The 16,292-nt window shown below is 54.4% G+C and overlaps 1 protein-coding gene across 1 annotated transcript; it reads left to right on the top strand.

Annotated features, from left to right (window-relative positions):
* Nucleotides 1–10,373: 10,373 nt before the first annotated feature.
* ARSI (arylsulfatase family member I) lies at nucleotides 10,374–16,292 on the top strand. Its single transcript, XM_053991123.1, has 2 exons — nucleotides 10,374–11,197; nucleotides 12,241–16,292. The coding sequence occupies exons 1-2, from the start codon at nucleotides 10,878–10,880 to the stop codon at nucleotides 13,643–13,645; spliced, it is 1,725 nt and encodes a 574-aa protein (XP_053847098.1). The 5' UTR covers nucleotides 10,374–10,877; the 3' UTR covers nucleotides 13,646–16,292.

Here is a 16,292-nt window from a genome sequence, read left to right as displayed (position 1 = left end):
TGTTTTACCCCTCACGCTGTTGCAGGAGTGCACGTATGGATATGGTATATTGGGATGTATATTTGCAAATCTCCTCGCTCCTAACTGTTTGTGCTGTTATTGGTAAAAAGACAAGGGGACAAAGGGGTGATTGCCCCCTAAGTGCTTCGGGAGGTGCACGTGTGACAGGGACACGGGGTGATGTGAAGGAGGGTGTGTGCCCGGGTAACACAGGCTTTTCCTTGCAGCTGCAACTTCTCCACTGAGTTTACACTCCAAGGAGATTCTTCTCTGTTCTCTTTAAATACTAGAAGTAATTAGAAGCTGCTTATGAGTAATTGCTTGGACTAAGGAGTCTGGTTTCATTTAAAGGGTTGGTATGAAATGCCTGATGGTTTGGTAGGGAAAAAAATCTCCTCCTTTAGGCTCCCAGGAGCTGCCATGGGGTTTTCCTCACCCATCTGGGACTGTGAAGCCCTCCAAGAGGGAGGTGGGAGAAAACATTTTCTCCCTTGAGGAGGGTGGGGAAGGTGGAAGAGGGGCTGGTTATGCCAAAACTAACAGGACCCGGGTTTTTCGGTGAGGAACAGCTGATCCCACGCTTACCTTCAGTCCCACAGCAACATGCAGGAACATTTTGTGCCACTCCTCAAGACAGAACTGTGAAAGCCTAAAGCCAATGTTAACGACCGGCTTGCAACACACTAGCTTTTACCGACCTCAGTGAAAATTGTGACAATAAATCTGCCTCAGGCTCCAGTCATTAAGTTGTCCTCAATACCACAAAAATCCCTGCAGATTTCGTGTTTACTTTGGCCCTGCAAACGCTGTGCTCTGTTACAGTGTTAATGGCAAGAGAGATTTTCGGGGCCTTGGCCGCGGCGGCGGCAGGAGCGGATGGAGGGAACGGGCTCCGTTTGGTGCGTTCAGCACATTTTATCAGCTTATCCGATCCGTAGGCAGATGAAACACTGCAAGTCAGGCGGGGTGAGAAGAGATTTCCCAACAGGGTAAGCAGGCATTTGGAGGCAGGAGGAATGTGGGAACTGCAAGGGAGAGGAAGGTTTGGGACCTGGGGCTGGGGAAGGCTCTGTTCCCTTTTCCTGGCCGAGAGCTGGGGCTGAGGGGCAGGACCATGTGTGTGGCATCTCCTTGCACAAGTTCTGTATTTATCCCACCCTCGTGCTGTAGGCACATCCTGATGCATCCCAGACACCATCCTGGAGATGTGATGCTGAGGAGCTGGACTAGGGCTGACCTGCGCAGCCGTTCCCATGTTATCCTCGCATCCCTGGGCTCTGGTCACCTAGCAACTGTGCATCAGATCTCACAGCAGCCTTAAATAAATGGTGTTCAGCAGGACTGTGAACCCTGCCGGGCCCCACATCCACATCCCCACTGCTGCAGCCTCGGCTCTGGCAGCTCTGCAGTTGCCAGCACACAGTCTGTCATGTGCTGCCAGGGCAGCTACATAATCCGTGCTCATGCTTTCCCCTTCCTCAATCCCCTCCATCTTCCTGGATTTAAGCCAGTCCTGTGGCACCTGGTACACTGGGAGCCGCTTGCAGCATATTTGAGAATCAACTTCCCCCAGGGCGGGATCCCAGCCCTGCCTTGACTTGGAGCTGCATCCCCTGTTTTCATTTAGCTTGGTGTTTAGGGGAGCTGAATATGGGTTATACCTTTCCATTTATAGTTTTAGCAAAGCATGATTGGATTTTGTTCCACTCATTTTTTTTATCTTGACTAAAATGTCGGTTTTGAAGACCTATTATTAGCAATTTTTTGTATAGCTTCTGGATTACTGCAGATAATCATGAATCACCCTCTGCAGTATTGATATAGGTACTCTAAGCCTCCCAACAACCACCCTGTAAGTTATGCCTGTGATTACAAGCAGAAAACCCTCAATGGTAACAGGTGGGATTGGAATATGGGGATGGTGCTCCAGATCCACTGTATGCAGAGCACATTTCTCCAACAGAGCACATTTCTCCTGTGTGTGGCAGGAGTCCTGGTGCACATGCTGTGGTTCAGCTCCAGCTCCCAGTTCCAGCCTGGGACTTTGCTTCCAGCCCCTTCCAGCTCCTTCTCTACATTTGTCCTGCTGGGTGCCCTTGTTGCCTTACATGGTCTCCCAGTGCTGGGTTTGGTGCTTTCTGTTTAGGAAACTGCATCTCTTTGCTTGATCTGGTGGTTTTACTGGTGTCTGGTGGGCAGCTGCCTGCACTGGAGTGAACACAGCTCACCCAGGCCCCTGGCTCCAGGGGGGAGGCTGCTCCAGGCCCCTCTGCTCTGGAATGAAGTTATTTGCACCCATCATAAAATCTTAGAATCACTAAGCTTGGAAAAGCCCTCTAAGATCATCACGTCCAACCATTAACCCAGAACTGGCAGTTTCACTCCTAAGCCATGTCTCTGAGCATCAAATCTATATGTTGTTTCAACACTTCCAGGGATGGTGATTCCACCACTTCCCTGGGCAGCCTATTTCAATGCTTGACTACCCTTTCAGTGAAGAAATTTTTCTCAACATCCAATCTAAACCTCCCTGGCACAATCTCACCCTGCAGAGTTTGTCTGCAAATGCCATGTGCTGCCTCTGAGGAATCACTCCTGGAGTTTTCTGTTCGAGTGAAATACTCCAGTGTTCTCAGTAAATTCAGCCGAGAGAAACTGGGGTTTATTCTCATTATTCTGCTCTGTTTCCCATTCAGGAGGGAGGAATACAAGCTCCAAAGTTTAATCCTAGATTTCTCTGCTGACAGAGCTCACTGCACAGCCAGGAAAGGAAGCTCTGCTTGGCTTTGGACAGAGCTGATACAGCATCATGTTCATCCTGGACCTCTTCTCTGCTAGTTTAAGGTCCACAGGGTGCCTGGGTTTAAACCAGGACCGTCTGGTTTGACTCCATTTGGGGAGCACTAGCAACAGCAAGGCTGCTGTGTTACAAACCCAGGGCGAAGGGAAACGTGGGTGCTCAGCGTTCAGAGCTCCATTCCCTCATATCTTGCTTTCCACCCTGCTAAGATGTCTGTGGGCACCCTGGGCCTTCGAAGAAACTTCAAAGGAGGCAGCACACCCTCTTCTGTTAGCACTAAAGACTGATGAATAATAGAGTGGACCCACCCACTTGTACTTTAATCTGTCATGTTCTATGGAAATTAAGCCTTTCTTTTACAAGAAGGCAATTTGTGCTCTTGGCATCCTGGGGCGAGAAAGAGCTCTCATCTCCTGCTGGATTATTGATACCTTTTGTATTAAGCAATGCAGTGTCTAATTGGGCTCTTTGCCTGTTCTGAACCACTCCCCAGACAGTGCTCAACAGCACAGAGACCTCTGGAAAGGGTGGGAGCGGGAGCTTCCAACACCTGTGCCCAGGGCTTGCTGCTGCCTGCAGGGATGGGTGGGCAGAGAGCAGCTGCGGGGTCTGGCTGGACATGCTCCCTGCCATATTTCTGCTCCAGCAGCGTGGTTGTGGACAGCCTTGATGTCAAACTCTTTGAAATGCCACTCCTGAGCTTTCTGATTTTGTCTCCTGCCAGGATGGAAAACAACCCTTGTTGCTGGGGAGCAGCAGCATCTCTGCTGTGGTCCCCCAGGGTGCTGAAGAAACACGTCCTGGATAAACAGGCGTCCGTTTGCCCGAAGGGGGCACAGGTGTGAGTCCTGCTGGCACGGGCACCTGTGTTTTCCTTGTGCTGAGGTGGGGTTATAAACAAGCAGGGTGCTGAGGCCATCCTGCCCTGCCCTGCTGCGAGCACAGCGGTGAGAAAGGGCTCCTTGTCTGGGGCAGGCACCTGAGCCAAGCCGGGGAGTGCTGGGCTTCATCCTCCTCATCCTCCATGCCTTGGCTCAGGGCAGCAAGTAGAGCTTTGAGTGGGCACCCTGCCCACCGGCCGTCGCATCTCCCGCCAGCCCAAACCCACCAGCTGCCTTTGAAGAGGTTGCACCTGAAAGGGGAGATGGAATTTAAGGGCAGACAGGAGCCAGGAGGCTGCCCAGCCCTGGGGAGAGGATGGCCAGTCCCTTGCTCTGCTGTGGCTTGGGAGGAGAGCCAGGACCCTGGTGGGGTTTTAGGAGGACATGGAGGGGCTGGGGCTGCTCCCATGGATCCAGGACTTTGCTGGGTCCCTGCATACCTCATGGCCATGGCTGCTCCAGGAGGGGAGCCTGTTCAGGGACTCCACCAAAGGTGCCGGGGTGCAGCCTGGAATAGCTTTGGGATGGGGAGACATTTGCCAGGCGGGTGCTGGGAAGAATTGCTCTTTCTTTCCCAGCCTGGGTGAGGCTGAAAGTGATGCCAGCATCTTGCATACTTTGAGGATTGAGGAGTTTCTGTGTCTCCCATGATAAATCGTGTCAGGAATGAAGGTGGGGGAGTCCAAAATCAATAAGCTGGGGAAGCCAGTGTCAGGGTCACATGGCAGTGCTGCCAGAAACCAGCTATGCTAAATGCTTAAATCCTTCCTTCCGCTGCTTTGGGACCTTCTCTGCTTCAAAGAGAGCCCTCGGAGGCCAGGGAACTGCTGACTCTTTTTTTATACAATTTTTTTAGCAAGGCTCAGTCCTTCTGGAAGGTGAGTGTGTTGGGGGCAAAGTAAAGTCCATGCCAGGAACCTGAGCCATGAGAGGGGACCAGGCTGTGCCCACGTGCTCTCAATCTTCTATCAAACACTGCCACACCTGGGCAGGTTCCTCATCTCCAGCCTGTCCTGCCTGCAAAGCCAGACTTGAATTGCTTCCTGTCACCCCCTCCAAAACCTGTGGGGATCCACATCTCAACACATTCCTGGTTCACAGCAAAGGGAATTCTCCATCCAGACTGCCAAGCCACGACGTGAGCCCTGGGGCTCTGCCGTGAAGCTCCAGCGGGGAGCACCTCGCTTCAGGGAGTGCTGGATTTTGGGCTGGAGAAGAGGGAGTAGGACGAGGAGGGAGAGCACCCAGGCGACGTGGAAAGCTTGCCATAAGGCATGGGAAGGAGGGAGCAGTGCCAAACCCATGGGCTCGTCTCCAGCTCTTCAAAGCAAGTCGTTAGAGAGAGGAGAGGAGAAGGCGGCGAGCTGCAGTTTCCCAGAGGGTGGGGAAAGGCAAGGGAAAGAATATTATGTGAAGGAAGGGAAGCTGATGGACTGAAGTCTCCTGAATGAAAGGGAAGGAAGAAAACAAACATGAGCAGGAAGGCGTAGAAGTAATTTCACAGGAGGATTTGCAGAATCGTTGAGACGCATCATCACAGTGACCAAAAACAGAAGAAAAATTCCTAAACCTAAGAGGAACTTTTCTTATTCGGGGCTTTTATTTCCTATTTTGCTGGCACTGCAGGATCTGGAGAGGAGGAAGGGGAGCAGCAGTGTTTTTATGGGGAACAAACCCTGGCCAAGCCCAGCATGTGTTGTCAGAGGCTATGGTTTACATTAGAAACGACTCTAATACTGTGCTACAGCTTCCAAGTGCATTTTGATGGTGATGATTATTTTCAACTGCTCAAATGGTGTGAAATACAGGCAGGGAATTGAAAAAAAGACCATTTGGCTTCAAGAAAAAAATCCAGAGCCCCTGTCAGAAGGACAGCTGATGCTCTCCTCTCTGCTCCATAACGTGCTGCCTTGGTGGCTTTGGCATCCTGTGCCACGGCTGCTGCTGCACCACTCCTCGTCCTTTCAGCAGTGATCAGGGTTGCATAACCAGGAACTGATGCAGATTTGCTGTTTTCTCCTCCTCTTGCTCCAGCTCCCAGAGAGTGAATTATGGCGTGTTCAAAAACCTCTGAATTTCCTCAACCCAAACCCTATCCCTGTAATCTGGCGGAGGTCTTGCCACAGCGGTTGTCACTAGAAAATTGGTTTCTATCCACAGGGTCATGTGGCCAGAGGCAGAGAGGTGCTGGGCTCTGTGTGGGAAAAATGAGGTCCTAGAATGGGCAAAAAAATATGGAGGGCTGGTGGGGGAGAAGGCAGGTCCTGGCACTGCCTGGCAGAAATGCTGCTTGCCTGAAATGTGCCAGGGAGGGAAGATGGTGCCTGGGGATATCCCTGGAGGATAAGACACTGGAGAGCAAAGAGTGCTCCTGACAGGGAGAAGTCTAGGACAGAACCATTCACCAGGCTGAGGACATGATGTCCAGGACCACGTGGAGGCTCCCAAAGTCAGTGGAAAAGCACTCAGCCCCATCCTTTCCTGGGCTTGGGACTGGTGATGCCTCCAGCCTCTTTCCTTCACCACAAATTACCTGTCCAACCCCTTCTGTCAGCCTTTTCCCCCCTTTCTAGACAAAATAACCTTTCCCCATTCCTGGGACTGCTCCCTTCTTCTCCAGACTTGCCTAGCCTCTTTCATCACGCCAATAAAAGAGTAAATGCATCACACGCTGGCCAGGGAGAGTGGAAACCCTTAAACATCTAAGAGGCGAGAGCGACAAGAGGTGTTTTTCCGAGGCTCCCTGATGCCCTGTTAGGTCAAATGTCTTGCTCTGAAGCAGGAGAGAGGGGACTTATTAAAAACCTTTCATTTTTCTGATTTTTAAGGTCCTGTTTCAGCAGGCCGGAGGCCGAGGCGTGAGTGGGGCTGTCGGAGGGGAAGGGCAGTGAGCTGACGGCGTGCAAACAGATTGTGCAATATTTGCCTTGCACAGAGCTCCCATTGTAAAGCCTGGGAGTTCTGCTTCCAATAAATCCCCTGCCATAATGCCCCATTGATGGCAAGAGAAAGGCAGTATTGAGGGCTGAAACAGCTACGGCCTCAGGAAGGGTTAAAAAATAAAGAAAAGGGGGGAAAAAAGTAAAAAAAAAAAGAAAGATTTGAGGCTTAGTTTTAAACTTTGCTGTGTGGCCCTCGTGGCAGATCGCAGGCGCAGAGAAATATGTGGAGCCTGTTTGCATAACCCCATTTGCAGCGAGCACTTTCCGAGCCAAAACGCAAGTGCGGCCGGAGCCGGGGGCCGGTGGGGAGAAAAAAGCAGGAAGGGCTGTGTTTATTTTCATTCTTGCCCCAGGCCACATAAAATTAATAATTAAAAAAAAAGTAATAATTAAATATTTGGTCAGAGAACCAGCTGTGCAAATGTGAGGAGCTGTGACAGCTGCAGGGACGTGGAGGGACTTGGTCCAGGCACTGGTCAGGGTTTGAAGCCTCACAGGTCATGTTCCTGGGTATAAAGGCACCAAAAAGGAGCATTTTGGGCTTTGGCTGGTGACTTTACTCTGGTTGCTGAGTGGCTCCTCAGCATGGGGGGCTTGGTTTGAGCTGGGCAGGGTCTGCAGGCACCTGGAAGGGCTGGGCTGGGGTGCAGGTGGGTGATGCTCTGCCCACAGAGCTGCTGCCAGCCCCACATCCAGCACCCAGCTCACCTGAAGGGCCTCCCCATCATCCTGAACTGGTAATGCCGCTGCAGACAAGGCTGGGAGGGAGATTCAGTGTCTTTTGTCACAGCAGCTGATGTGATGGGAGGAGCAGGGCTGTCCTTGCCAGGGCAGATGCAGGACCAAAGCAGGCAGGGTCTGCTGGCTGGCTCAGCAGTCACAGCCGGGCCGGCTGCCAGGGGAAATCTCCCCATTGTGCAACATGCTGGAGCTCTCCAAGGAAGCTCCTGGCTCTTGAGACATCTTTGAGTGAGGCTGGACGAGTGACTGCCTTGAATTAAGAGCGGTTGAGGGGGTGCCTGCAGGCCCTGAGTACTTTTTCCATCCCTAGACCTTGTGATGCATTAATCACTCTCAGAGCAGCTGTGCAGACAGCTTAAATCGTCCTGACCCCAAAACTCCAGACTTGTCATTTCTTCCTCCTCCCTGCTAGCCGCTCCCTTCTCCTGCCTCCTGTCATGATATCAGTGGGGTTGGTTGGCGGGTCCCATTGCACCCCATTTCCTGGGATCTAGAGTGTTTTCACTGTACCCCTTGCTGCTTTTCACCCTTTTATCATTTCTTGGAGGAGCACTCAGAAGGTGTCCATGTGCTGCTGAGACCCAGCCAGCTGTCCCTGAACCTTCTGAATAGGGTCACTGCCAACAAATTCACTATGTATTCACCCTTTGGCTCTTGGAAAAAGCTCCCTTGGCTGAGTTAACCCTGCTGTTTCCCCCCCAGACCTGGGGCCAGCTTGGACCCATCACTGATTTAACTGAGACGGCTGCCCTGGCTGGCACAGAATGTCCCCTCCCCGTGTCAGCATGTGCCCACGTCCCTGCTGCCACCTCCTCCCCTCCTTCAACCCTCTGAGCTTTGGCCACTGACAGCAGCTTAAACTCAGGATGACTCTCCCAGCCTGTGCCTCCTCATCCAAGGGTGTGAGCTGGATGTGACCCACCACACAGCTGTGGAGCAGCAAATCCTCACACCCAGGAGGTGCTTGGCTCTGCTCTTGCTCCTCAGAGGTGGGATCCAGCCCTGCTCCTCGTAGGTGGGCTCCAGACCCACTCCTGTGGCCACACATCCCTCCTGCTGCCCCCTCCTGCACCTCCCTCCTGCTCATCCTCTGGCCCCAAGCAAGACATAGTTTATCAGTGATCTGTGTTGCCTTGAACACAGTTTCTCTGCCATGTCTCAGGCCTGACATCTTCAATTTCCTCTCTCATCTGTAACACTCACCCAAGTGGACCATTATTTATTATTTGGGAAGAGCTCCGATTACAAGCCCTGGCAGTAACTCTGGTTTGGGGTGTGTACAGAGCCATGTGTACAGGAGAACACAGGACCCAGGAGACAGGGATCCCCTGCCTCTATTTCCCTTCAGTCAGGTCCAGGTTTTCCCAGGAGGAGGATATTGTTCAAAACTAAAGGTGTTGGGGAAGAAAAGGGAGGCAAATCATGGGAAGGAGGAGGGAAAGGGAGAAGAGAATTGGGTGGAAATGAAAAGAAATGAAAGATGAACCCCTGGGGATTAATCAAACCTCACTGAAGGGCTTAGCCCAGCCCTTCTGAGCTGTCAGTGAGCAGGGGTTCCTGCCAGAAGGGAAAAGCACAGAACACAGTTATCAATCCCTGCCTCCTGCTCCTGTCCCCTGCACCCCTCCCTGTGCTCCTGCAAGCCTCTGAGCCCTGGCTCTGTCCTGGTCCCTGTCCTTGACCCCATCCTCTCTGCCTGTGTCTAAAGCTAGGAGGGAGAAGCCCATCTCCCCTTTGCTGTTCCCGGGAGTCCCTGGGAGTGAGGAGCCCCATGATCCCTCCTCCCCACTCCTCCATGGTGTCTAGGGTCCTAGGGAGCAAGCTGGTGTGGGGCAGGGGGGACACTTGGGGACTGGAGGGTCAGTGGAAGGACAGGGAGTGTGGGAGGAGCCCAGGGAGGGGACGCGGAGGAGGGGATCTGGGAAGGGGACATGCAGGGAGCCATGGAGCCATCTGTCTCATCTGCTCTTCTGAGCCAGTTCTGAAGGCAGAGCCCTCCCAGACCCCAGTGAGCCCCCACCACAGCCCTGCAGGTGTAAAGGCAGGTGGGGTGGCTGGGCTGGGGGCCGTTGGGGTGCCCAGTGTACTGGGACCCCTCAGGTCCCCATCATTTTGGGACTGCAAACAGCCACAGGACTCAGCTCCCAGCTCTGACAGGGGCGGGTGAATGTGAGTGGGTTTGTGCTAGAAATCCCCCTTCCTGGGCCATGTCCTTGGCTGGGAAAGTGGGGGGCACAAGATGGATACCAGGCACGAGGGCTTCCTGATGAGTGCTGGCCCTGTGGAGGGAATTGCACAGGGCCATTGCACATCTCTGCCAACCCCTTCCCTGAAGCATCAGGGCACTGGCCCCTTGTCCCAGCACCCCAAGCTCAGATCATACCCCTGCACTGGCAAAAGTCTCTGGTTCCCATCAAACCTTGCCCCTCTCTGGCTGTGACAATGGCCCTTTGCTGCCTCAGTTTCCTCACTTGGAAAATGGGTGCAGCAGCACCCACCACTCCTTAGTGCTCTGCAAGTCCCCAGGTGGTTTTATTAACACTGGGGGTGTTCAAGCAAGTTTTTGCAGCTTCTCCTTGCTCAGGATTTATTTGGACGACGATCCTGTCAGTGTGGGCAGCTGGCCCCGGCAATCCCTCCCAGAGATCCAGCCCTTCCCACTGCCCTCCCGGGCTGGGTGCTGCGGGGGCTTCAGCTGAGCATCCCACCAAGGGTCCTGATCCATGTGTCACACGCCTCGGTGCAAGCAGGGAGGGAAGCATCGGTGGCTCAGGGAATGCCACGCTTAGGACCCTGCATTGCCCTGGGGCTTCCCAGCTTTTTGCTGGAGCTGCTGAGCTGGGAGGGGCCGCGCCGGCAACTCCCCATAAACCTGGCGGCTTAGACCAACTCCTGACAGATGTTGGGACTCTGCCTTGGAGCGGAGGTTGGGAAAAGCAGAGGGCGGCTCTTGCCCGGAGAGTGAGGAGGAGAGCTCGGCACCCCTGGGCTTGAACTTTAGCACCCTCTTCCGCAGGAGTTTAAAGACGAGGATCGTCGTATCCCGAGCGAGCCGTCTGGATAGCCGGGCAGGCGCAGGGCTGGAGCAGACGAGAAGCCAGAGCAACTTTCTCTGACGAGGACTTTGTGGAGCTCTTCATAAAGAAATAACACCAGGCAGAAAACCCCAGGAAGCCAGGAAGTGTTTCCAACGCTCGGGACGCTGGCGAGCGGCTCCGGGCCGCCGGCACTCCGTGCGAGGAGCCCGTCCCGCCGTGCAGATGTGTGTGATTGGAGCAGCGCGGGGCTTATTTTCCTTTGACTGAAGGCAACCCAGCCCCGGCGGATTAAGCTTTTGTGTGCACGCGAGTGTGCCTTGATGGAAGCTGCTCCCACAACACCAGCTGCGGGGGTTGTGGGGAGCATCCTCTAGGTCAGGGAGCCCTCCTGGAGGAGGGGGAGAGCTCCTGTTTTCGTGGCTCTGAGGCGATGCTGGGGCAGTAACACCCTTGGCAGGCAGCGCAGTGCTCCGGGATGGCCGTCTATGCCCTCACGGGTTTCTCGCTCGTCAGCCTGCTCAGCTTTGGCTATATGTCTTGGGACTGGATGAAGCCCAGTTTGGTGGCTGATGTGGCCACAGACCCCATGGAGAAATCACTGCCTCCCACCTTCACCAGGCCACCCCACATCATCTTCATTCTGACTGATGACCAGGGCTACCACGACATCGGCTATCACGGCTCAGATATCCAGACGCCGACGCTGGACAGGCTGGCAGCAGAGGGTGTGAAGCTGGAGAACTACTACATCCAGCCCATCTGCACCCCGTCCCGGAGCCAGCTGATAACTGGCAGGTAAGCCAGTGCCTGCTCACGTCCCCCTTTGGTCCCTTCTCTGAGGGGCTTAACCCCAACTTGCTGCTAGAGTGATGCCCTGGTGTATTGGCAGAGGATGGAGATCCCTCCAGCAGATCTGGATTTCTCTAGAAAGCTTCCTGGCTGAATAGTTGATTTCCAGACAGGATAAATAGTGGCACATGGCAAGAGCAGAAATGTGGATGCTGCTGGGTAATGGATGTCACTTTGGGAGAGGGTGGTCTCTGGTCAGGAGGTTTTTGGTGCGGGGCAAGGAGCTGTGTCCCCAGGTAGTCCCTGACACACTGGCCCTTGGAGATTTGCTGTGAGGCCCTCGGTCTGTGCTTTCCCTGCATGAGTGTTCAGTGCTGCACTGGCCAGCACAGGCTGGATGTTGCTTCATTGCCCTCTCCCATGGCAGCACTGTCAGATGTCCCCTTATCCTGGACCATTTTGCCTTCTAGGATAGGTGGGGCTTTCCCTGGAGCAGTGCTGTGTGGTCAGCACTCACTGTAGGAGGCAGATCCCACCAGACCACCTCCTGCTGAGGAGTGGTCCCCAGGGAGGTGCCCAGGGATGTGGTCACCTACTGCCTGGAGTGGTGGAGCCCACCACAGTCCAAGCAAAGGCCTCCCTTCTCTCCTAAAGGTCCTTGAGGGGTCCCGGATATCTTTGTGGTGTGCAAAGCAGGGGAGGACAGAGATAGTGGGGACGTTCAGGTGGGGCATTATGAACCCACTTGCTTGTGCTGCCCAGCCCTGACACAGCCCAGCCACCTCCCCAGGCTTGTAGCAGTGGGGACAAATGCTGGTGGCATTTTTGTGAGATGTCTGCTGAGCCTCTCTCTGTGTTCTTTGCATCTACTTTTGGTACTTATGGACAGATGAGGAGCTCCCTGTCCCTGGCTGGAACTTGCTTCGTTGGGTTGGGTGACATGGGAATCTGCATTTGTTTTGGGTCTCTAACGCATAAAGTGCCATCACATCCTCACCCTGTGCTGCTCCTCATCACCATTGCTTTCCTCTGGCTCTTCCTCCTGGCAGGTACCAGATCCACACAGGATTGCAGCACTCCATCATCCGCCCTCGGCAGCCCAACTGCCTGCCCCTCGACCAGGTCACCCTGCCACAGAAGCTGCAGGAAGCCGGCTACTCCACACACATGGTGGGCAAGTGGCACCTTGGCTTCTACAAGAAGGAGTGCCTGCCCACCCGCCGGGGCTTCGACACCTTCCTGGGCTCCCTGACAGGCAACGTGGATTACTACACCTACGACAACTGCGACGGGCCGGACGTCTGCGGCTACGACCTGCACGAGGGGGAGGACGTGGCTTGGGACCAGAGCGGGAAGTATTCCACCTTCCTCTACGCCCAGCGCGTCAGCAAGATCCTGGCATCCCACAGCCCCAAGGAGCCCATCTTCATCTACGTGGCCTTCCAAGCGGTGCACACGCCCCTGCAGTCCCCCAAGGAGTACATCTACCGCTACCGCTCCATGGGCAACGTCGCCCGCCGCAAGTACGCGGCCATGGTGACCTGCATGGACGAGGCGGTGAAGAACATCACCTGGGCCCTCAAGAAGTATGGTTATTATGACAACAGTGTGATCGTGTTCTCCACGGACAACGGTGGGCAGACCTTCTCCGGGGGAAGCAACTGGCCGCTACGGGGTCGCAAAGGAACGTACTGGGAAGGGGGAGTGCGTGGCATTGGTTTTGTCCACAGTCCCCTGATCCAGCGCAAGCGTCGGACAAGCTGGGCGCTAGTTCACATTACAGACTGGTACCCTACTCTGGTCAGCCTGGCCAGGGGCAACCTGAGCAATGTCCAAGGCTTGGATGGCTATGATGTCTGGCCTGCTATCAGTGAGGGCAAGGAGTCGCCACGCACTGAAATCCTGCACAATATTGACCCCTTGTACAACCATGCCAAGTATGGCTCCTTGGAGGATGGCTTCGGCATCTGGAACACGGCAGTGCAAGCTTCCATCCGGGTTGGGGAGTGGAAGCTCCTCACTGGCGACCCAGGGTACAGTGACTGGATACCCCCACAGACCCTGACCAACTTTCCAGGGAGCTGGTGGAACCTGGAGCGTCTCACTGATGGCCTGAGGAAGTCCGTGTGGCTCTTCAACATCACCGCCGACCCCTATGAGCGCTACGACCTCTCAGAGCAGCGCCCAGACGTGGTCAGGACCCTCCTGATGAGGTTGGTGCACTACAACCGGACGGCCATCCCGGTGCGGTACCCTGCGGAGAACCCCCGGGCTCACCCAGACTTCAACGGCGGGGCCTGGGGACCTTGGGCCAGTGAGGATGATGGGGAGGACTGGGAAGGCGGCCGAGAGTCCCTGAAAAGCAGGAACAAGAAGAAGAAGAAGTGCAAGATCTGCAAGCTGCGCTCCTTCTTCCGCAAGCTGAACACCAGGCTCATGTCCAACCGCATCTGACAGGACACTCCCCCAGCATCCACCCATCCTGGCCAGGGTGGAGCTCTGGACTGCAGTGCCATGGGATGGGAGCGAGGGAGAAGGACAGGCAGGGAGGTGGCCAGTGCTTTCTTGCTCTCCCTTGCTCCAGGGTTTATTCCAAAACACTTCTCCTCCCTGGCTGGAGTGGTGGCCACAGGGAGTTGCTCCCAGTGGGTGAGGAAGGGCGATGTGGTCTCTGCTGCGGTGCTTGGTGGCGGTGAATGACTGTGCTGAGCTGGGCTGGCCCTGCACAGCTGCTTCCAAAGAGAGAAACCCTTTCCTCAAGGATTCTGCAGCCAATCATAAGCTTTAAGTGCTGGCCATCACAAGGACATGAGGAAGCATGGGGGGCTCTGCCTTCATGTTAACCCTCTCCATTTCCCTCTATTTGCCCCTGGCTCGCAGCCTGCTGCCAAGAAGCTGCAACCTTTGCTCTTGCCCTGGGAACTCGAGGGCCTCCCCCAAACCCAAGACCACATTGCTTCTTTGTGGAGGGCTGGATTCCTGACCGTGGATGTCAGACCTGAGATCAACGTGGCTGGACTAAGTCATGCTGCTACAGTGACCTCATGTGGGGCTATGGCTTCCCCTCTGCACTGGCTTGGGGGGCCAGGAGCAGCCCTGATGAGGCACTGTGGCCCATGGAGGCATGGTTGGATGCTCCCAGAGGACGGGTGGTTCTCTTTGGCCCCACATTTGGGAGGCAGGTTTGCCCCAGGCTCTGGTGGTGGACTGTACATGGGTCAGCTACCCAGCAGAGCCTTTCACCCAAAATTTGCCTGGACACCCCCCTCATGTGCAAGCCTCTAGGCACCCTCCCCTGTTCCTCCCTATGAATCCTACACATCCAACCAGCCAACCACCCCTGTCTGCCTCTTTCCAGTGCTGGAGCTGTCCCTGTCCCTGTCCCTGTCCCTGTCCCTGTCCCTGTCCCTGTCCCTGTCCCTGTCCCTGTCCCCACATCCCATTGCTGAACCTGGGGCAGAGAGAAGATCTCAAGAAGGTCTCTGCAGAAGCTGATCTGCTGTTTTGCAGCTGCAGGACTTTTGAAGCCACGGTGGAGGACGGGGATGATGGGGACGTCTCCCGCCTGCCAGCACCGCGCCACATCCCCTCGCCGCAGATGGGCACTGCTCTTCCAGCAGCGCACGCGTGGGGAGGAAAACACCTCCCCATCATCCGCTGCTGTGGGGAGCCAGCCCATCCGATCGCCAGGGGCCAGGGAAGCCAGCAAAGCTCCGGGCCCCCGCCCTTGGCGGGGTGAGAGCGCGCATACGTGTGCTCGCAGGAGAGCTGGAGAGGATGGAAGGGGGTAAATAACTTTGAAATCGCTTTGGATGCATGGTGCATTTCCATTTACACAATGTGTTTTACATTTCTCCCCACAGGTTTCTCTTGGTGCAGCGTGTGTAGGCGAAGGCCCTGCTGTGAATTTTGAAAATAGTTATTTTTGTCTCTGGAAAATGAGGCCCGTTAGGACTTGTCAGCTCTTGGATGAGCAGTGTGGGCTTTCTATTTTTTTTTCTTTTCCCCCCTCTCTTTCTCCCTTGCAAAATAACATTCATTTAAAATCTGTCATTGAAAGATGTGACAATTGGCAGCGTGCACACTGAATACCTTTCAGTACTCTTCCAAGCCCTGTGTGTGAGAGAGGGATGAGGATGGGAAGAAAATGACATGTTTGTATTTTTTTTTTTTTTCTTACTCTTAGCTGGATTATTTGGGGGTTTTGGGATTTTCTCTAGAAACAAAGGAAAAAAACCAGCTGACAGCAAGGCAGAAGAGAGGAGGCTTCTTCTTGTAGAGCTGGGAAGGAGTTTGAAAAGCTGGAGTGTGGCAGTGTGTGTGTGCCAGTCCCCGCTGCTCCGTGCACGCCCATCGCTGTGCCATCCCACCCCGCGGGCTCCCTGCATCCCTGCAGGCACATCCCAAGCACAGGGTTCAGAGGGGACTCAGCTCCTCCATCAGCCCCATCTCCATCCCTGCTCCCTCAACATGTCGCTCCAAGAGGACTGGTCCCCATGGCATCGCCTGGGTGGAGGTGAGCCCCAGGAGGATGCTCCACATCCTCAAACTACCTCAAATCAGCCAGCCTGGTCCCTGGAGATGTGCACCATCAGCGGGACTGCGGCACCGGCTGCCATTTGGCAAAGCCAAGCAGTTGCTGAAAATAAAGCAACACTTTGCTGAAGAAGAGGAGGCTGCTGCAGGCAGAGCCAAAGCCAGGGGAGAGCAGGGGCTGATGCTGCAGGGGCTTGGGAACAAATATTAGCTAAGGGAGAGTTGGTGCTGAAGGGAATGGGAGAGCAGGGCTGGACATGAGGTGGTGACAAGGCTCGGGAAACAGCTTTCATTTCCATATTTATATAAATGCATCCAAGTTTAGTCCTTTTATTTTCTTTTTTTTTTCAAAAATGGAAATTTCCATGAAAACATGCTCGATCTTTCTCCCTTCCCTTTTACTAACATCACCATGAAAATGTTTGTCTGGTCTCATTTCCTCTTTCCAGGTTTGGATCTGCTGGGCTGATGCTGGGTTTGCAGTCAGCCTGGCCACAGTGGTGGATCTGCTGTCATGTGTATTTTAATTAAAAGGAGTTGGATTCTGAATTTTTGTAAGAAGAAA

Source organism: Vidua macroura, chromosome 15 (genome assembly GCF_024509145.1).
Source record: "Vidua macroura isolate BioBank_ID:100142 chromosome 15, ASM2450914v1, whole genome shotgun sequence".
Taxonomy (NCBI): Eukaryota; Metazoa; Chordata; class Aves; order Passeriformes; family Viduidae; genus Vidua; species Vidua macroura.
This window is presented reverse-complemented; position numbering and strand designations above follow the sequence as displayed.

What these genes read in the sequence shown, in the direction of transcription:
- ARSI (XM_053991123.1), top strand. Translation starts at nt 10,878, where the DNA reads ATGGCCGTCTATGCCCTCACGGGTTTCTCGCTCGTCAGCCTGCTCAGC. An exon ending in AGCCAGCTGATAACTGGCAG is followed by an intron (nt 11,198 to 12,240) that starts GTAAGCCAGTGC and finishes TCCTCCTGGCAG; the next exon opens with GTACCAGATCCACACAGGAT.